The 22,495-nt window shown below is 38.3% G+C and overlaps 1 protein-coding gene across 1 annotated transcript; it reads right to left on the bottom strand.

The window, feature by feature from the left end:
* Positions 1–3,161: 3,161 nt before the first annotated feature.
* Positions 3,162–22,267, bottom strand: LOC140155550 (EF-hand domain-containing family member B-like). Its single transcript, XM_072178430.1, is given in 10 exon segments — positions 3,162–4,219; positions 4,925–5,106; positions 9,884–10,208; positions 11,689–11,995; positions 14,906–15,146; positions 16,559–16,669; positions 16,672–16,738; positions 17,592–17,735; positions 18,655–18,714; positions 21,830–22,267. Coding segments are annotated over 10 exon segments (1,722 nt in total). The 5' UTR covers positions 21,950–22,267; the 3' UTR covers positions 3,162–4,054.
* Positions 22,268–22,495: the final 228 nt, after the last annotated feature.

The following is a 22,495-nucleotide window of genomic DNA, read 5'->3' as shown; positions in this document are numbered from 1 at the left end:
TGCCGATTTTAAGCGCCATTTGTGGCTGAACCACTTTAGGGGGGCCTAAAATTCTGTAGGGGGTCTAGAAATGTCTCTTTTTTTAAATGCTCATAGACATTGGCACCTGGTTAATCCATTATGAACATAATTAGGACCTATAAGTGCACTGTGGCATTATCATGGGTCCTTCAAAATCAAAGATAATTTGATTGAACAGTATGAAGTGCTGATTTTGACCCCCTCTGAAATCCCAACGAAATTCCGAAATCAATCTTTTTTGGCAGTAGGCATTTCAGACACAACCAGTGAGTGACCACATTCAAAAAGAGGGTCACAACTGATTTAATTAAGAAGAAAATGCCTCTCAAAGAGAGCGCTTTGTCATTTGGACACCTTAAATTCCCAATTTTGGTCAAGGTCGCCAAACTTAGATGGCCCGCCATTCGAAACGAAATTGAATTTGAATTTTTTTTGTGACTCACCTAGGGGTCCATGAAAGGTACCCTGAGCCAAAGGAGAGCATAATCCAAGAGGGTGGGTGTACACTCAGTCTGTTTTGACATGGACTGACCCTACAGTTGAAATCCATACACCTCTATGGAAGACACAACCTTAATATTTCACACAGGAGTGCAACTTTCAAATAGGTTTACCTAAATTTAAGTGACTCCATTAGAAATCTACACCCCTGTGTGGTAGATTAGGGTCATGTCAGGGGGTGTATGGATTTCAATTGGAATAGCCCAATGTTTTGAACTCTGACCCTTCTGGTTGTACCGCACACCGTCAACATCCCTATATCTTCGTGTTAAAAATTGCCGTGATAGTACGATGAATCCTCACGCTTTTTCAGCAACTACGCATGGTGATTTTATTCGAGATAGGCCGTGCAACTCAGGCTAAGCATACAATTTGAGATTTTGAGCGCCTGCCACACTGTTTCTATTCTATGTTTTACGATTTTCGCATGATCAATATATGGCTGGCCGTAACCGCCACAACGTGGAGCTGCTACGCGTAGCTTACTTTTCGCTTCATGCGGAGCTAAATTGACCAATCATGTTAGATCTTTTCATTACGCTGAGCCAGTGGATGCATCCTCGCTCCAGAGAGAAAAACTCTTGCCAAATTAATGTTTACTATGGGGATTTTAAATGAATCGATTGTAAATAAACCACGACCAGTTGTACAGGATCAATACCATTGTTTGATTAGTGTATAGTCAATGTTACCTTGCATGCATGTGTCATGTGTGTGGCGTGTTTGTTTGTTTGTTTGTCTACTGTGTCAGGCCAGGATCACTGACACCCACGGTACTGATACTCTCATACTATCAAGGTGATCATCAGCGTTCGAAATTTTGGTTGTCCGTTCGCCCGGGACAACTAAAAAAGTCGCCGGACAACCAAAAATACTGATTCGGTTGTCCGCCGGACAACCATAAATCTGTAGCCAAAATTCACCTCTGTAGCCAAAAGTCACCTCTGTAGGCATACGGACAACCAAAAACTTAGACGGACAACCAGAAATTGTAATCTGGTTGTTCGTGGGACAACCATTTATTTTTCCTTAATTCGAACACTGGTGATCATATTGTTGAATGTTGTTGACTTAAAAATAATCATGATGCAGTCATGTCTACAGTAGAACTCACCACGACCTTTGAAGGACTTAAACCCTATTAAAAGCTATTAAACCAAGATAACACTCAATGAAAACGGCTCAACTATGTTACATCAGATCTTCTCTGGTTAAATACACACTGCACTTGTGTCTGTTTTACCTGTGCAATGAGCAATGAGCTGGTATTATAGTTTCAGTTGGGTGAACGATTATAAAGCTTAACGCAAGGTAACAATACTGTGGGCTTTTGTTTACTTAAATGAGACAATAGTCTGCTTATTGTTAACCAGCGTTCTTGAAAATGAGAAGCTTAATGACTTAACACGGTTTAGAAATAATTTCTTCATATTTTTGGTACAAAAGTACCAATATTTCCAAACACCTAAATTAGCTAAAAATTTAGGACATGTTACAAAACTATATTTTCTAGAATTTCAGAGAATACTTTAAATATTGGCGGTTATTTTTTACACAGTAGTGACGCTAACTAGGCAATGGCCTATACTTCTAACATACACTATTTGTAGAGGTCACGCGTCAATGGTGAGCGCACTGAGTATTGTGTATAGGAAAACGGACAGTAACTACAGTATGTATGGCCTACTACCAGTTTATAAAGTAAATCCGAACTGGTTTGCAGTTTGCTGAAGGTCGAATTCCGCAGGGACACCGCGCAAGTTATACAAATTAGCTCCCGGCGATACTGCAGATCGCAGAACTGTGTGCATAGTTTACCACCACTAGCTATATAGCTATATAGTTATGTATAATACTGTATGAGTTTCTTATGAGTGCATGTCCATCTTAATAATAAGTCAGTTCGTACTTTTCATAAACTACTTTTTGAATCATAACTTTCGTGACCGAGGATATCTTGCAACTACATGACGCTCGTCTGGTAAATTCTTAATGAATAAATACGATTCACGTAATGAGTAAGTCGTACTTAATTAGTCAGTTTTACCTCCGAGTAATGAAAAACTCTAACATGATCATGATTGGTCAATTTGGCTCCACGGAGCAAAAAGTCAGCTACGCGTAGCAGCTCCACGTTGTGGCGGTTGCGGCCTATATCAGTATCCCATATGATATTTCTATTGCAAGAAAATTTTATTTGTTGTCAGGTTTTATCTTAAATACACTAACTGGAAATTAAATACACTAATTAGTGAGGACCGTATTTTGCTGTGGATATGTTTAACTGCAATTTGCGGGTAAAAATTTGAAATCCTGAGTAAAAATTTTGATCATATTCAACTCTTTGAGAAAAAATTTATATAAAAGAATGCATGTAAAATCCAGCTGCAATACAATGTACATTATTGACACACTATCACTCTCTTTACCTACGGCAATAATAGAATATCGATTTCAATCGAATTGAATACGATGCTCAGTTTTGAGTTTGTAGTTGACTACTAAGCGACCTAAGCGATCGATTGCTAGCCAATCAGATAGAACTCCTTTTCTTGCGTTAAATGAAATAAGAGTCGCCTGTCGCTCACCAACGGAGTATTAAATTTATATTTATCGAATAGGAAGTCGACATGGTGCCGTACATGTTTGCTACTTCACACAAAACTAATAATGTAACTCATGTCAATTGAAATTAAGGCCAAGTAAAATAAATAACATGTATATCGTTCCCGCCCTCACCAATTGTTGGAAATTTTCAAATATTTTTATTATTTTTATTATTTGCTCCCTTACTTTGTTTCTGAAATTGTTGTGAAGCAAAAACATGTACAGAATTGTTTGATTATCATTTATATACGCATTGCAAATACTTTGTTCTAGCTAAGGGTAGGGCTTTGTGGAAATAGTAAAAATATATTTGGGGCCTCTCCCATTTTTATGATAATGTTGACAAATTTGTAACAAATAATAAGAGCCTCCTTCACCAAATTTTAAGAAAGTTTGGACAATATACATGTTATTTATTTTACTTGGCCTAATTTTATAGTATTTTGATCTTCATAAATCAGTTGATCGTCATAAATCAGTAGTATTTTTGATCTGCATGTAAATTTGTTCTAGAAGTTGAAATGAAAGTACCTAGTTTGGTATACAATATTAATATACAACAGCATTTATTACATGTTTTAACCCGATTGAGAACTACCTGCCTATTGGTCAAAAAGGAGTTTTCATTATCAATTGGACCAATCAGCAACATTGTTAGAATAATTTCACCATGCAAAAAAAATGAGGTGAATTATTTGCAAAGCTCCATTCTGATTGGTGATTAAAATGAAGATATCATGTAATTGACCAATCAGAGGCAATGTTTTAGATCGGCAGGTAGTGCTCAGGGGGTTAACACATTCAACTTTAATCTTTGGTTAAACAATTCATAACTAGCACATAAATATACAAAAAAAGACCACAAAATTACACAGACACTACTTGTAATTAATATACATTGCATACAGAAAGTTGCATAATAAAATCATGCACTTTCAGCAATCTTTTGAGTCTGGACTTGATCTAGTACATTACGGAAGCTTTCGACGCTGACTTGTCCGTTATCGCTCTGTGATGCAGCGAGGCTCCACATCTGTTGGAAGGAATTGGTGTCCATGTCTACTCCTATGTTGGTGAAGATCTGCTTAATCTGTGAACAAGGGAAAAGAAAATTATAGATGGAATTATGAGGTAAGTAATATTCCAGCTGTTCCATTTAAAATCCACACTATACCTGTGGAAGATTTTGGAAATATATTCCACAGGGGGAGTATGAATTTCAAATGGAATGAGCACATTAGGCAGCTCCATTTGAATTTTATACACCCTCTGAGAGAGATTCAACCTGACAGAGGGAGGATGAGTTTCAAATGGAGCTGCCTAAAGTGTTCATTCCATCTGAAATTCATTCTCCTCCTGTGGAAGATATTGTCACAATTTTCCACAAGGGGAGTTTGGATTTTAAACAAAATAGCCCATTTGTATTACTGTAGAAAAACTTATGTTGGAAATGTTGAAACTACTAGAACAATATTTGTGACCGATCTTATCAGAAAGATGCATATGTCAGCACCAACATACAAATTTCATCATGTACGCATTCATTCTTATTTGCAGGTTAGAAGGTGATTGCATACAGTTGAACAGGGGTTTACTCACCTAAATTCTTGAATAAATTCATCAGGACTAGTCATAGTAGAATTGTTTGTTTTACACGACTAGTCCATTAAATTTCCACTTACATGCAGACATTTCGAAAACTGTCAATTTTCTTTTTCGTCTGCATGTAAGTGAAAATTGATTGGACTGTTCTATGAATTTATAACAACTCTTCCTAAAGTCTGTTTACTCTTACCTGATTCTGTGACCTTGGTTCAAAGAAGTCTTTTTCATGCACTCCTCTATTGCTATACACTGATGGGTTAATTAAACCATAGGCATCAGATTCATCACCATAATTAGTAGAATCACTTATTCTTTTCACTCTGGGACCAGGAACATCACTTCTTACTGTAGGTATTCCATAAGATCTATATCCTGTGGAAGAAGAAAATAATACATTTGATATAAGTAAGGGAATGGTGAGGGGGTGATAGAGTTACGCAATCTAATGTTCAGATATCGGTAGGCCTATATTTTTTGTTAGAGAATAAATTGGTATAGCTATATATTTTACCTTCATGCAAATGAATTGCTAAGTTTTAGGTTAAAAGAATATATGTTTTTGCTATGCCAAAAAATGCGTATACAGGTGGGTGTGAAGAAATTCCAACCAAAAGGCCATTTATTCCGTTTAGGAAAAAAGAGTTTCTCTATTTTTGAGAAACTAGAAAGCTATCGCAGGACGCATTTCGATTAATGGTGATCAAGACTTAGTTGATCTTTTTTTATGCCTAACTTTTGACATTGGCAATTTGGTCCATTTTTTGTGACAGTTTGTTTCTCTAGCACCCTCCTCACCAGTAGGGGAATTTTCTCTAAATTTTAAACTAATGTCAAATACAAACTAGAATTACACAGTTCATAATTAAGGTGGCTCCCACACAAAGGTGTGTTAACAGTGATGCCACTTTTCAGGTTTTATCCTGAATTCAGGTTTTTTGTGAGTCCAAATTCCTGGGGTTTTTTTATATTTATTTTCAGCCCATTTGGGGGCTTTTTGGCCTGCATTCACATGGTTTTTCAGGTTTTTCTCACCAGTTTCAGGTTTTTTAAATGAAACTGAGTAGCATCTCTGTGTTAACAACAAAGGTTTGTAAATACAAGTTATATGCAATATGCAGATAAGCTCATTAATATTCATAAATGTGAAAATAACATGACACAAAACCATACAGCACATCAGGCCACCATATATACTATCACCATACCAAGTTTGAAGTTGATCAGTTATTGCATTTAAGCTACAGTGTGGCTTAATGGATTTGCTTCCGCCCGGACGGACGAACAAACAAACAGGCAGGCAGGCATTAACATCGATTAAATGGATTGACGTTTTAAAATGAAAACCTAGACGATTCTAAATAAATCCATTTTATATGAAATTGTACGCATGTGTGCATTTTATGCAATTTTGCATTGTTTTTCTTCATTTTTTATATTCTGATTAACATTTTTTAAACATAATACCGTTAACATATGACATGAAGGAAACAGGTGAGTAATTTCACCGACCTGCAGCTAAAAAAAATAATGACAAGTCAATTAAATGGATTTATATTTTAAGCGAAACCTACCCTTCTAAATAACTCAACCTATCTATTCTCTGATTACCATTTCATTTATAAAACATAATACCGTTAATTTGACATATACGTAAGCCTGGTGTGTACTTTCATTGAGTTGTAGCTTGGCTCATAAAATGACATTAAAGATTGAGTCATATTATGCACTTTCCAAATCTATATATTTTATGTAGCTATTTTGTTAGAGTAGAAAAAATACTAGTAATGAGAATGATGGTCTAACAAACCGTTTGGTTAACATGTTTATTATTTGCAATATTCTTAATTGTGTGACCAATCGTGTAAAATATTCTTAGAAACAACAAGTTGTCCTTACGATATTTTTGAATTTTTGTGAAATTTTTTTTTTTAAACTTGTCGCCTGCAGTTGATGCCCCGTGGAGAGAGTAAAGGCAAATAAACCAAATGCAAACAAAGATGATAAGTCACTGGTTAGTACGTTTATTGATATGACTAGCGGGACATTTCATATATCTGAAACCTGACCCCCCCCCCCTTACATGTAGGCCTACATTTCCATTTTAGCTTCTTTCTTTCTTTTTAGTTTCTTCTACATGGGCCAATTTTGTTCCATTTTTTTATGTTTGCTACTAAGCTTGCAATTTTCTGTTTCCATCTTTTTTTTATTTATTTAATCCCGTTCCCGTTATTTTCTAAATCTGTCCTAAACATTTCCCTTTTAGCATCTTTTTTATTTTCTGCTTAGCTTGTGATTTCCTGTTTCCATGTTATTTATTTAATTCTGTTCTCAGTTTAATAGCTTTCCTGGTGTTATTTTAGCTTTTTTCCTTACAATTCCTGATTAGTTTCTTTCCTTCTTTAGCCTATTTTATGCCCGTTTTCATTTTCTTACTGTGACTAACTATAAGCAACATACCCGTACCTTTTTGTTGTTTGTACTTTTTAACAAACACATGATCTTTTCCCCGTAGGCCTATCATTTTATTACGTCCGCCTCTCATAGCGTGTCTACGGTCGTTCACCCGTAATTGTGCGTTGTTTACTCGCGCACAATGGCTACGCGCGAGCCTCTGCGTTTGATACGCCCTTGCGACGCGAGTGGCTAGAACAGCAACTGACTATTTTTCTTTATTTACCTAGGCAACCGACCACATTTTCACTGCTTTTGAGGCCAATTCTTGACCGTTTTCAACCAAATAAAGTGCATTACCGTCTCCGTATATTCATCGATATCCCGTATGAATTTGGCGATATTTGGATCAAATCTGACGGAGCCTTTCTTTACATGCTCACATAGATACAAACAACATTCGCCTATTTATAGTAAGATTGGGGCTTTGGGGGCGCCAGCCCCCGGGGTAAAAAGTAGGGGGAAGCGGAAGAAGAAGGGCGGCAAACGAAGAAGAGGCGGCAAAAAGATTGTACTATACATCAAAATGTGTTGCTTTTAGGGCGCTAGCGCTTATAATCCTTTTTTTTTTTTGCTCTTCACTTTTCAAACGACCGAAAAAAAATTGGGTCAATCTTTTCGGGCTGTTGAGGAAGGGGCGGCAAAATTGAATTTCCTTAAGGTTTTACCGTCGTCACCCGATTCGACTTGACTATTGCGCCTGTTTTCAACGCGTGCGTAGGCTGCGTCGTGCTTTCGGCGTTATGCGTTGCAGACATCGCGAGAGAACGATGCGTGTTGTGCGTGTCAATGCTATTTTTACTGCGCACCGGCGATAAATAGGGCCACAAAATAAAGAAAACAATGTTTGCTGTTTTATTAAATACAATATGTACACAAACCAAATCTTGCCAGCGCTTCCACTGATAACGAACCTGTCCTCCCCAAAGTAGGCCTACGACAGTAGGGTCCAATCACAGTTATAGGCCTACCCAACAAACACAGAATCAGGTTTAAAAAAAAACACATTAAGGCCTAAACGAGTGTTGGTTAAATTGGTTAATTCGTTTTAATAATCATATTTTGGCCTAAATGTTGGCTAACCACTAGGCCTATAGGCATATTAAAGGTTATATCGTTTGTAGAACGTTTCATAATGAAACGCACTACACAGTAACTTTTAAAAGTTTATAATCCAACATTTAGGCTAAATGTTTAAAGCATTTGTGTTTAATCATGGTTTATATTGGGTAAAGACCTAAGCCTACTAAGCTACATGCACTGAATTCAAAATGCATGCGATAGACAACACCATCAAAACTATTCAGTTTCAACATGTGTCATAGGCCTACATTTACAAAAATGACATGATATCATAATTGGCCAAACGTTTTTCTACAGCTATAGGCAACCCATTGTTTAACTTTGCTTTAATTGAACTGCTATTGATGACATGAATCCACCTCGAGATAATTCCGTATTATAGTGTTTGTGACCAAAAAATTTCCTCTAGGCAAACGGCACTAAGCATACTAAGTAGGCATATGCCTATAATAATTGTAGGCCTCTTATAGTCAAACACTTCCGCCCATGGTGACAAACGCTTCGCTTTAACATGTTTAATAAGTCCTCTTTTTGATCATTCGAGTCAGGTGAACATGGTGAAAGCTGAAAATTTCTCACTTTGTGAAACTTGATAACTCTTTGGTTAATATCTTTGCAGAATAGGAGTCTTTCTTACACCCGCTTATGACCAAAATACACCAAATTAGGATTAGGCTAAGAATTTTAAGGCTTCATTTAAGTCTTTTATAGTCGATATTATTATAATTGTTCCTATTCTGGACACTTCTTAGGTAACTTTTTTTTTACAGTGAAAATTTTCCTGCGTAAACAGACAATTCCTTTTTTGTGGCCATATGCGTAAACGAACGCTGATCCGCATCAGATCGCTGCGTGTATACCAGGGCGTTGGTACGCACGCAAAATATCCATGTACGCAATTAACTACGCATGGTGTCGCAGAAAAAGTGCATTTTGACCTATTTTGGTCAATTTACGCCAAAACCAGGTCCGCTAACCCCAATTTTTTTTGCGCGATTTTAAAGAGCTTCTTGTTTTTCATAACATATATAAAATTAAAAAAATTTTGTCTCGACAATTTTTTTATACAACGCAAAAGGTGGAATATTTTGGACAAATTGCTGATTTTGCCATTGAAGTGTACAGAGATTTTTGGAAATGTACACCTCTTTTAAAAATGCAGTAGCTCAAAAAGTGGGGTCCGGCATCCCCTAATTTTTTTTACAGATTTATTATCTACACATATCAATGTACAAAATATGTCAATTTAAAAAAATTTGGTCGATAGGTTTAGTAACGACGGTAAAACCTTAAGCCCCCCGGGTATGAGCGGCCACGGTACGCCACTGTAGTATCCCAAAATTTGTTGTCAAAGTGGCACCTAAAACACATGGAAAATGTAGAGAGTGTAATGGTGCACTGACTTGAGTAACTTTTTAGTGCAACTTTTAAATACATCTTTTTCATTCAAGGAGTCACCATGACTACAAAGTTTGAGCTATATCCAGACAATTAAGGTATCTTTCAGTTCTTAAATTTGATGCATAGATTTGGAGTGTTTGTCTCGTTATAAAGGGGGGCAATTACTTTTTGGTAAGTGTTTACATGGAATTGAATGATAAATTGAAATTCTTACCTCTAGTAGACACACCACCGACAGTTGCATTAATCATAGAAGCCGATGTCCTGTGTTTACCTATGGCGTTATCGATTTGTTTTTGTATGTTATCACTCTTAGCTGATTTCACCACCTCTGGTTCCAGACTAGCCGGACCTCCACCTTGCTGGTCCATTTTATCCTTCCAATTGAGGAAATTAGCAAACTCTTGGTAATCGATAGCACCGTCTCCATTGATGTCACAATAGTCTATGAGCTGTACTAGGAGTTCTGTGTCTATCGGCAGGTTGAATTGGACGCAGCATTCACGTAACTCGACAACGTCTATTTTACCATCGCCATTCTGTGTGAAGAAGAAATTGCAAAAGAAAAAAGTGATGTAATATTCATGAAATATTTATGTGGTTTCTACCAAGCAACTCACCAGTCAACCTGTGTGCAAGTGGCGTCACTGTCCTTTGTAAGAAGCATTTTAAAGGTATTTTGTTTTATACCGGAAGTGACCCCTTAATGACCTTGGACCCCAAATCTGTGTACACCCTATAGACACTGGTTAAATGAATGGTGGACACCAGGGTTGCCAAAAGATTGCAGCCCAAATCGCTGGTCAAATAGGTCTGGTGTACTTCAGCTCCCACAAAAAATACTGTGCAAACGCGTAAAATGTTTTTAATATCCGATCCCTTAATTAGGTTGGTTGTACAGTAATTAATTGTTGGCTTCTTAGTAGCATTTGATTTTAAAATTCAATGAAACATTTTCTCCAGGGAACTGGGAAAATGTTGTATCTTCTTGCCAACGATAACATATGTTCCATGCATGCGCATGAGATATATGGGGGAAAATCCTTTTAAGCCCCACCACCACCATTCTTACTATGTTGCTGATTGGCTGATTAATTCTTGTAACCAATCAGCAGGTAATACTCATGGGGTTAAGCCTCATCAGCCCTACCACCATTCTTACCATGTTGCTGATTGGCTCAATAAATCATCATAGTCTTCTTATAACCAATCAGCAGGTAGTACTCATGGGATTAAGGGTACATAACACAAAATAGCTTTCCATAGACTTTACGTGCAAAATAGGGGTTGCGTTTTAGGCCATAAGTCGAGTTACCTCTTACTTTAAAATATATATTTGATACCATCTTAATCAGAACAAAATTCTGCATAACATATCTGAAAATGACACAACATTTTCCGTCTACTTTTGAGAAAATTAGCGTTATATAAAAAGGCCAGATTTTCCCGTGTTTACATCCGACTGCTAACCGCGTTTTGACCTCGTGTGTTCATGCGCCCATAATCGTAAACATCACTCAAATTTTTGCAATTTCTTTTCAAATTTTCAGAGATCACATTCACAAAATCTAGTAAAACACGATTTTTAACACTAAAATTGTTAATATTGTACCGATTTTCTTCAATTTTTATGCAAAGTTGGGACTATAGTCGTGATAAACTTTTACCGGAAACCGCTTCACAGGCGGATTTAGTGGTATGAACCCTTAAGCCTCATCAGCCCTACCACCATTCTTACCAAGCTGCTGATTGGCTCAATAAGTCATAATAGTCTTCTTATAACCAATCAGCAGGTAGTACTCATGGGGTTAAGCCTCTTCAGCCCTACCACCATTCTTACCATGTTGCTGATTGGCTCAATAAATCATCATAGTCTTCTTATAACCAATCAGCAGGTAGTACTCATGGGGTTAAGCCTCTTCAGCTCTACGACCATTCTTACAATGCTGCTGATTGGCTAATTAAATCATAACAGCCTTCTCGTAACCAATCAGCAGGTACAACAGATTCATGTCTTACCTTATCATAATGATTAAACGCTGCTTGTAAATCATTAAAGTTATGGTAGTTGGACTTTTTCAGCTGCTGTCTGACAGCCGCTAGCAACCCTCTCTCCCTGTCCTTTCCTCTCAGATAACCACCAGGAATTCTCCCATGCATTAGATCACCTGCACCGTATTCATCCGGAGCGATGAGAACGCCAAAGGTGTGATCTGGAGGCACGCGCATTGTGTCCTTGATGGGGTCGTGAACTTGGCCAAGCTGGGGCTGCGTGCGTTCTCGGAAGTCATCGACACGTTTTGCCACAATCTTGGAGCCTTTATCGCTGTAACAAATGGAGAGATAAAACAATTGTTTGAAAATGTAATACATTATCATTTCTTCTATTATAGATGATCAAGTTATATACAACTAGATTTCACGGTTCTCGGGTTACCCATATAGGCCTACTTGCCCTGAATTTTTAAACTACTATGAAGTATGATATACGTCTCTCAATGATCAAGACCCAATTTGACACAATAATCAACTTAGTAGTTTTGTAGACTGTGGTACCCTGAAATTAGTATCTGGATGTAGGATGTTACAAAATATGATAAAGTAATAAAATCAATCGGGATAAATGTGAACGCAATTAGGCTGCTATAACAGGTTATAGGTTAGGGTTAGGATTTAACTACGGAAAAAAATATTGCACCCCGGAAATAGTCATGTTCTGCTACTAATAGGCCTCTGCACGTGTGCTGTATTGAAATATGTGTTGAAAATAGGCCTATTGATCCGATGAGATGTACCTGCACGATTAACCACACTGTAATGCTTTCCGATGCTCGCACTGCGCCCGTCGGTACTCCGCGCACTAAGCGATAGCGCATCACAATCACGCGTTAGCGAGCCACGCGACGGACGAACACGCCATGATTAGTATCATGATGTATAAATGGTTATATGTAGGTAACTAGTAACTACCCTCATCTAGCCATTATAATCTTACTATAAATAGGCTAATGTTGTATGTGTGTGTGTATGTATGTATGTGGTTTATGTAAAAGGCTCCGTCAGTTTCGATCCAAATGTCGCCAAATTCATACGGGAGATCGAGGAATATATGGGAAATTGCCTGGACTTTATTTGGTTGAAATCGGTCAAGAATTGGCTGCAAAAACATTGAAAATATGGTTAAAAACGGGTTTTTTGTTATGAAAAACTGCAGCTGGCAGGCAGCGCATTAGCGCCGCGTGCGTAATGCGCACTACGCCAATGCGCGCGTAAACAGCGCAGAGCCACGCGACTTCAAGAGCCAGAGACCAATAAACAACATGAAGCGGTACTATAAAGAAAAATGAAATTAAAATGACAAAAGAAGTACGAGTAGGCCCTAATAGGCCAACGGTTAAAGTAACTAAATGAAACGGGCACGAAACAATGAAGGAAAGAAACTAAGGGCGTGATCACATCAGGCACTTTTGATGTAGGGACGTGGAGTCGACCCTACATCGAAACCACTTCCCAGTGTAGTGTGAACACAAAGTAAGTGGATTCGACCCTACATCAACAATGTGGATCGAAACTACCTGGTTGAGGTAGTTTCGAGCCTAGGAGGTGGGTTAAATTTCGTAATGTGAACACGATAATGTGGAGTCGATCCACATATAGGCCTACCGGAAGTGGCTGTGGTCGTACGGGGCCGAAATGGTGAACGTCAATGGAACAAAACGAACTGAAGACGTCACCAGTCAATCGATATTGGGGTCCAGCATTCGAGTCATCCGCACCGAACGCAATTACAAGCGCCGGCGCTTGCAAGCGATCAACTTTATGCCACGCTAGGCGCCCTGCGCTGGAATTGCCAGCTCGCAGTACGCGGTAGTTCTTCACGGTGTAAAAAGTAAACAAAATTGTGAAACAAAACAAAGATTGAATTTTAAATAGCATCGCTGTTTTTCCGTATCTTTTGTATTTTATGGCATCAAAACAAACCGGAACAAAGGTAACTAGTATACAGTTCCCGTTTAAACAATTATTTTATGGAAGCTAAAGTGAAATGACAAAACAGAGGAGAAAATACGCTGTATTTGGTATTTTTACACCGTGGACACGTGAGAAACGCACGTGTTGTTTGTTTACATCTCAGACCCCAATATCGATTAGGTTACATCATCAGAAAAAGGTCTATAAATCGCTTCTGAGGTGATGGCTTTACGAAATTTGGTATCTATGCTGCGTGTGCGTGGTAGGCCTACTACATGTGAGTCGTTCTACATGTAACATCCGGGTATGTGGATTCGCTCCACTTACGTCATAACCCACTTTCGATGTAAATTAGCTTGCTAGTGTGAACATGAACTCAATGTGGATTCGATGTGGATCGACACCACTTCACTACCTAGGTACGAACCCACATTGTGTAATGTGAACACGCCCTAATATGGAAATGTAAGAAAAATTTAAGATGTAAGAAACTAACCAGGAAATAGTAAGATAAAATGTACCTTTTAATGATTCTACCTGTTCAGTAATTCTTCCTGTTATAGTGAACGCTCCCATTTACTCATCTGGCGGGAACCCGCGCGAAGCGCGGGTATCCTGCTAGTCTTTTATTAAAAAGCGCAGTGATTTACAGTGCGCTACGCACAGGCAAAATTCCTGCCCTAGACATTAATCCACAGGCCTCAACACACTTAACTAGTTGTCTCTGACCACTACGGCCCACATCATTCCATAAACTATTTAACAACAGGGACTTTGCTGCTTAGAAGCACACACCCTAGGCATTCCACAATTGACCTTCGAAGGCAGGATGTAGCTCTCCGTGTTTTGTACAGGTTACAACAAGACAATAAACAGTATGTTCCATGTCCAGTGGAATTTCAAGTTAACTCAATTTTTTCAGGAGAGCATAGTAAACCAATGAACCCGCAACCTCTCACACCAGATTTTGGAAATATCTTCCACAGAGGGAGTATGAATTTCAAATGGACTTAGCACATTATGCAGCTCCATTTGAATTTCATACACCCTCTGAGAACGATTCAACCTGAATCTTCCACAGAGGGAGGATGAGTTTCAAATGGAGCTGCCTAATATGCTATTCCTTTTGAAATCCATACTCCCCCTATGGCAGATATTTCCAAAATCTTCCACAGGGGGAGTGAGGATTTTAAATGCAATAATAGCCCAATTTAGGGCCTTATTCTCCTCTATAATTTTGTTGTGTACATGTGTATATACTTACAGTTCTTCATGACGCAGCCATCTGAGTGACTTCTCCGTGTGTTTTCCATCATTATCATGTGGTGTGTTGATGCCAAATGTACCATCTTTTTTGTATCTACTCCAGTCATAGTTTCTATCATAAGACTCTCCTACTTCAAATGCATGGTGTGTCAGTTTGTATAAGTCTCTGCCTTCGCTCGCTTCTTGTTCCACCTGCTCGTAGGATTTATCGGGATTCACAAGCTCTCCTGCAGTGCCATCTGGTGGTAAAATGAAAATGGAATTTATTAGGTCAGTTCTTGGCCCCAGTATGGAGCCCTGTGGCATACCAGTATCAATTTTCAGTAAGTAATTTATAAACCATTTATGATCAGAACCTTTAATTTCTAAATTGTACAATTTGGATAAAAGAATTTCATGATTGACAGTGTCCAATGCCTTTTTTAAGTCTAAAAATATTGCACCAGTTATAAGACCATTTTTCACGTTATTCAAAATGAAGTCAATTACATCAAATAATGTTCTAGATGTTGAATGTTTGGTACAGAAACTAGACTAAAGCTTAACCCTTTGGAAACTACTGGTCATCTAACATCATTTCTGATTGGTTGATAACTTGAAATGCTCATTTCAATTACCAATTATGACTAGGCTTTAAACTATTAATGGTCAAACTTGCATTTGCAGATGATCTTATTCATACCGTCCTTGATTGGTTCAAAATTGGACACAATATTCGTTTTGGCCAATCGGCAGGTAGTTCTCATGGGGTTAACCAGTAGCATAGACAGGACTTTTCTGGGGGAAAGGGGACAGGGCAACTTTCAAGGGGGCAAACTATGATGAAAATGGTCAAAAATGTGCTAAAAAGGCCTAAGAAAAACCCTTAAATATCAGGGCAGCCAGCATCCTACAGGGGGCAAGAGAGAGGCAAGACTTTTCATAGGTGGCAGTTTTTCCCCTTGGTTACACCACTGAGTATAGTATTTGATTCCTCTTGCATCTATGAACCAGGGGGTCTTTTTTGGTGACAAAGGCACACAACTGAGAAAAATGGGTCTTTGAATTAAGTAATTTGGCAAAAGTAGTGCTTGAAAAAAGGAGGTATTCAAGTGGCCAATAAAATCAGTGGGGCCACTGGACAGAGGTCTAAAAGCTGAAGGGAAAATTCAACAAATGTTATAATACATGACCAATTTGAGTATCCCCACCCATTTTGGAGTGAGGGGGCAAAGCCAAATTTGTGTCCCTATTTGCCAATTATTTGTCCCATTTTTAGTCATTTTAAGGACACTTAACTCTTTGCCACACCCAATTTTATCCCTGAAAAATTCTGGAGGGGAGACACTCTACCCCTGGCTATGCCACTACCCCACCCCATTATGAGAGCATTTGACCCATAATCTATTTCATCCAGGGATGTAACTTTGTATGGTTTGAGGAATAATCCTGAATTTTGAGGATTTTAGTAGTATTTTCCATAATTGTGATTTTCCATTGGCACCAGTGGCGTATCCAGGGGGCAAGGGGCAGCTTCCCCCTGTGAGAAGTCTTGCCCTCCCCCCTTGAGGCATTTTTTGACCATTTCGTCAAAGTTTGCCCCCCTGGAAATTTGCCTTGCCCACCTTGCCCCCCTAACTTATACCAAAGAAGTATACTTCACTCATCTTACCAAAGACATTTTGTGTTCCAAATCTGACATCATCAGGTTGTAAACCCACTGGTAGTCCAGGCTTCTGATCATGGGATATACCTAAAGGCGCCTTTTGTTTGCTGGCGATAGTGATTCCCTCTTGTCAGCGAGTCTTTGGTTGAAGCGTGTTTTGGGATCTGGATTTACCAAGCTCCCTGCCTGTAAAATGAAAATTGATCAAAACAGTTACACCTTGAAAATTTGTAATCGGTATTTTTGCTATAGACAGCGCACTGTCACAACCTAATGCTTTAGATGGAGAGTGCTCCAATAAAGGGCAAAATTAAATGTGTGGAAGATTTTGAAATTTAAAAAAAATTGTGTCAATTTTAATAAGCCAAATTGTGCACAAGAAAACTAGCTGGATTGATTAACCATAGAGGCAACGAATGGATTGGCAGTGTGTGGATGTTAATTAATAACCCACTTTACTATAGAAAATTTACTTAATTTGTGTACATCGTGGAACACACTCTTTACATGGCTGTGCGTAGTAAGCTGTTGTACGCAGATAACCTCGCAATATGGACGCGTAGAGTAGCGCTTTACGCTCGTGTATTATCATGATTATTTGCGGAGTAACAAGTGTAGTTGAATGTTCCACGATGTACACAAATTTAATAATTTTTTTATAATATGAATAATGAAGAGGGAAGAATGCACACCATACATTACACTGAATGGAAAGCATCAAATAAGATATAAAGTTATGAAACAGCAATTAAAGTTTCTATATTTCTCGCATTTAATCAAGCATGTTTTTCTACTGCTATCCTAAAAAATGCCTGACGTATACCAATGAAAGGTCATCTGAAGGGAGCGGTGTTCCCCGGCAAATGCAATGAATGTACTAGAAACCGTAACCAAATCAACATGCTACATTTTGCACTAAAATTTGTAGTTTCCTTAAACTGTCTTGTTCATCAGCATACATTGATAATAAAAGGAAAACCAACAGAAATAGGGCATTTATTAAACTAATTCAGACTGTTCACAGCGATCACACACTTACCGCAAGAGAATCTGATGTTAGAACTCCATGTGTAACCGTTGAGGCTACATCTGGATCAAGAGCTTTACCATGGAAGACTCGACGGGCTTGAGGCTCAGGTTGAGTATAATTGTGAAATTTCTTCACTTGATCTGGAGTCTGTACCTAAATTAACAAAACATTGTATTTGCAATGTATTTACATATTATTTAATTTTAAGGGGTGGTGCAATAATTATATGCACCACAGTACGCCTACACCACATGCAGGGAGGGGATGAATTATGGGGGATTTACAGGAAAATGCCTCAGAGAGAGGTAGGTCTCAAAGAATTGAAATTTCAAATTGGCCCTTCCATTGACATTTTACAGGGCTACCGGTATTTCAGAAAAAAAAAGGTGGTGATTAATCATCCTTTGCCCCATATTCAGAGGGAGGAAGTATGCATGTTTGACAGGTCAAGTAATTTTGGGTACAAATTGTGGAAAATTTAAACCAAAAAAAATGGATTTACCACATTGTAGCGTTACCATCAGCCATCACACTGGTCAATTTTAACCTGTGGCGGTGGGTATAATCTATGCTATCATATCAGATAGGCCTAGATCTTTAATCATTAATTATCATAATCAGGGAAAAAAGTTCATTTTGGCACAATTTGTGAAGGCAGCCAGGCAATTCTGCTAGTGCTAAGGCCTGCTAGCTAGGGCACCAAGGCAATCATGCTAAAGAATACGTCCAAAATTACACATTTTTTTCCCTGATCATTCATTCTGTTTTGAAAGAAGTGCAACCACTTTACTTTTAAGTTAATCATTCTCAAACTATCCCATTTGCCTCATGGATTGGATCATAACATGTTGTTCAAAAGATTCTTATTCTTGTTAAATTGAAAAGGGAATTATCATGCTCATCTATCACGGCACAGTTCTTTAACCCCAATACATTTGCTCATACATTGAATGACTTTTGAAAATTTGAGTACAAAAACACATTTTGCACTCTGGATGTTTAATTGAGGTTATTGAACTATGCCATTGGGATGAGGCTATTGTGGTCCATCCATAGTGTATTATAAACTTACCCTTGGGATATCTAAACAGTCTTTTGTTGTTTCACCTGGTGCTGTTATTAACTTCCCTGCCTGAATGCAATCAGATTACAAAGAAATATTTAGCATAACATAAAGTATCATTTATCAATAAAATAATCAGGCAAGGGAGGACTTTGTGACAAGGACAAAGTGTGTGTGTGTGTGGGGGGGGGTAATAACCTTTATCAAGTACATCCTGAGTACAGATGTAACTGTAGACAGCACGTCCGAAATAAGGAAAATATGGAGGTTGTCCTGAGGACAACTAAAGCTTAAATTCTGCTTGTCCTCCAAGCATTCTGGTTGTCCCCAAAAGGTGTCATATTTTTGGAGGTAAAATATAGTGGTTGTCCAGGGGATAAGTACATAGCTCAATTTGGTTATCCCCAGTGATTTTTGGACAAGCGGACAAGAGGATAAGTGCTTATTTCGAACACTGACTGTAGATGTTTCTTGCATTTTTAAATTGTAAGAGACAAAAACTTCCTGGCAGAATAGCCGTTTTCACTTGTTTTCAAAAAGTTGTTTTAACCTTGTTTTTTACCCCATAATTTCCCTCATTTATCGAAGCCCTGCCCTCCTTCCAATACATCTTGACTTCAAAGTGTTTGGCAACTGTTTAAACTTGAATGCAAAAGTAAACCTTGATGCAAAAGTAATAATTTAGTCCCTTTATATATTTTGGTTCACTTCAAGTTTGGTAGTGACGTATGTGCATGTTTTGCTCGCCGCAGTATCGTATCGCGCATGTAAAGTTTAATGCGCTGAGTGTGCACAGTCGCGTACAGAGGTGGCTTGTTGGCACGCTTGTGGCGCAACCCCAAAAAACCACTAACGTCACTACCGAACTTGAGGTGAACCAAATTATAGCGAGGGTGGTCTAAAGGAAAATATCGCCCCATTTTCCATGAAGCTGAAGCCTGATTGGAATATGTATGTAGTACCAGATGGTGCAGACTATATTTTGTAAGAACAAGCAGGAGGGCCCCTGAGGGGGCCCACTCAAGTATGATAGTGTAGTGTAATGAATCTACTTTTGCCCCTTTATTTTAAATGTATTCAAATTATCGTAGGCGTATTATATTGCTATATGATGTGTGGTATAAATGTGCTGGTTACCTAAATAATTCTTTAATATAAATGTAGGCCTTAAAAGTGCAGCATTAACGGCTTGACGTCCGCACTGCATTGGCGTGATCAGCATATGTCCATACGCCCTCTATATTATTGTGGGCGGAGCATTATCACGCCCATCAAACATTTCAGTTTGCTCCAAGCGCCGCGCTAAACCAATCAGTGAATTCTGAGGAGTTGCGCATGAGCAATTAGACAGACTTTTGGCGTCACTTTTTAAGACAAGAAATGTCATTCCGTTTGCAGCCTTGATTCATGTGAGACGCAGTTTTGTTTACTTAGGCCAATTTTAGATTCACTGTTTAGTACTTTAGTTTCAATTTTATCAGGCAGATCTGCAGGTGAGACATGTAAGAAGTGTTAGAAAAGCCACTGCCGGCATGGCAGTGGCCCCTGCCAAATCCGGTATTTGGCATTAAAATTTAGGCCTAATTTACAACTAAATCAACTAATCTCTAAATCTGGACATGAGTACATTTATTGTAAGTAAGACGGCTCGCTGATAATTTGGAGGCTGATAGGCCCCTGTGGTTCTAGATGGAGATGTGGTTACTGCAATGGCTGTGCAAAAGGTTGATTCTTTGCTGTATAATATCTGGTATCTCTAGCCGTGCGACCCATGTATGAGAGCTTTTGCTCCAAGGTGTCAATGCACATTTAAGATGACTGGTACTGCCAGATGAAGCAAAGGGTTTTTAGTAATTGGTTTAAGCTTAGCATAGACCGTTTGACCTAAGCAGTGTGCGTGCATCGGTTAAGCTTTAACCTCAGCCATTGTATAATATTTACAGTAATTTCATGGCCAAACTGGAACACTATAAATGCTAGTGGCTCCGCGTGACCGCGTTAAACACGCGGGAATATAACGCGGTACAGAAGAAAGCATACACGCGCCTTACATTGCGTACACGCTTAGTAAACCTTGATGCAAAAGTAATAATTTAGTCCCTTTATATATTTTGGTTCACTTCAAGTTTGGTAGTGACGTATGTGCATGTTTTGCTCGCCGCAGTATCGTATCGCCTGGTGCCTCATAATATGGTGTTAAAAATAACACACTCTCTTTTAAAGACTCCCTTTCTGTGTCTTGCTAGGTTGCACTAAACTTTAGGCCTAATTAAAAGAGAGGCATTTGGTGCGGTTCTTTGTAAGCTTATGTTATAAATGCCTTGTCATTTCTAGACTATATCACATTACAGCACGTAAATCCACACAAAAGCACTGTATTGACTTACTGTATTGACTACGACTATGTGTAGACCACTATTGCTGTTGATGAAATCCAGTGATGAAAAGAAATATAAATAGATGAACTGTGAACATTCTACATCTTGTGTTTCGTCTGCTTTACTATATGCCGTTCATTTACATGTTGGAACCCCAGCACGGGTCCGGCCCGTCCGTAAACTTGGTCTACCGCCCGCATAAATATTCTCATAATCCCCTCCCAGTTTTCCTGTTACAGTACGCATGCGTGACCAATATTTTTTAAACACCCCCAAATGAGTTTTACCCTACCAGCAAATTTAGGCCCGTAATAAGGTAATTTAATATAAAATTTACCCCTAATGAGTTTTTTGGCTAGTAAGATTAAGAATTAAAAAAATGTACCTTTTTGAACTCGTAATTTACCAAAAATTTGAAAAGGTAAAGTTGTTTTCTTTAAACTTCCGTGGTCCGGTATCGCTGGTGAATTGCGATCGCGTAGAAGTGACAAGGTCGCTTACTACTACCGCGCCCGAAGACCAATGGGTCAGCCGGCTTGTTGTCAAGTGCATTGATCAGCCAATCAGCGTGATTGTTTATTGCGGTTGTGTTTACGCTCGGGTACGCGATACGCACAGGCACGACCACGGAAGTTTAAAGAAAACAACTTTACCCTAATCCTAAACAACATGAAACAAGTTGTTCAGTTTCAGAAAACTACCCTTATTCTTGAAAATTGGTGGTTTTTAGACCCTAATGTGTCACTCGCGTAACTTACCTTGCCTAAAAAAAACACCCCCTTTTCCTTGTTTTTAACCAAACTTACCGTTGACATGTCAGGGTTTCTGTCCCTGAATTTGCCTTCATTGCTTGCTATGGTTGGTGCTGCAGAAACTTGTCTTGTGTTTGTTGTTCTTTCCGGAGTTGACAGGCCAATATTTGCCATTTTGATCAATTGTTCAATAATAAAATACTAGATTTTAAAGAGAGTAAATTAGTTAAGCTTAAAACTTTATTTTCAAAAATGCAAAGAAAAAAAGGTAACATCAAGCATTCAAGTCAAGTTCAACTCCGCGTTCCAAAATTTGTTTGAATGCCTGAATTGACAACAGTCCAGCATATAGGCAAAGCCAGCAGTGATTAAACACTCCACTTATTATAGCCTATAGCGACTTTCCATTGCAGGTGTTTTGCTGTGTGAATTGACAGTACAAATCAATCACATTCACACACATGCACGTTCATCCAGCTGGCTGGTTGTTTACATCTGCCAGCTGCATAGTTACTGTTGCTATGCAAATCTAATTATAAAATTTACAACAATGTTTTGCCTATGTAAAAACTAATTTGATGACAATTTTGACCTTTAAAAATATTTTTACACGATTATATTTTTTTTAATGTAAAATTGTTTGTTCAATTTGGCATATTATTATTATTATTAATTTTAAAAATTACTCTTTCATACACATTGACCCAAGTTCACCTTTGA

This window comes from Amphiura filiformis, chromosome 6 (assembly GCF_039555335.1).
Source record: "Amphiura filiformis chromosome 6, Afil_fr2py, whole genome shotgun sequence".
NCBI classification, from domain to species: domain Eukaryota; kingdom Metazoa; phylum Echinodermata; class Ophiuroidea; order Amphilepidida; family Amphiuridae; genus Amphiura; species Amphiura filiformis.
Note: the sequence above shows the minus strand (reverse complement) of the source record. Positions and strands in the feature narration are given on the sequence as shown.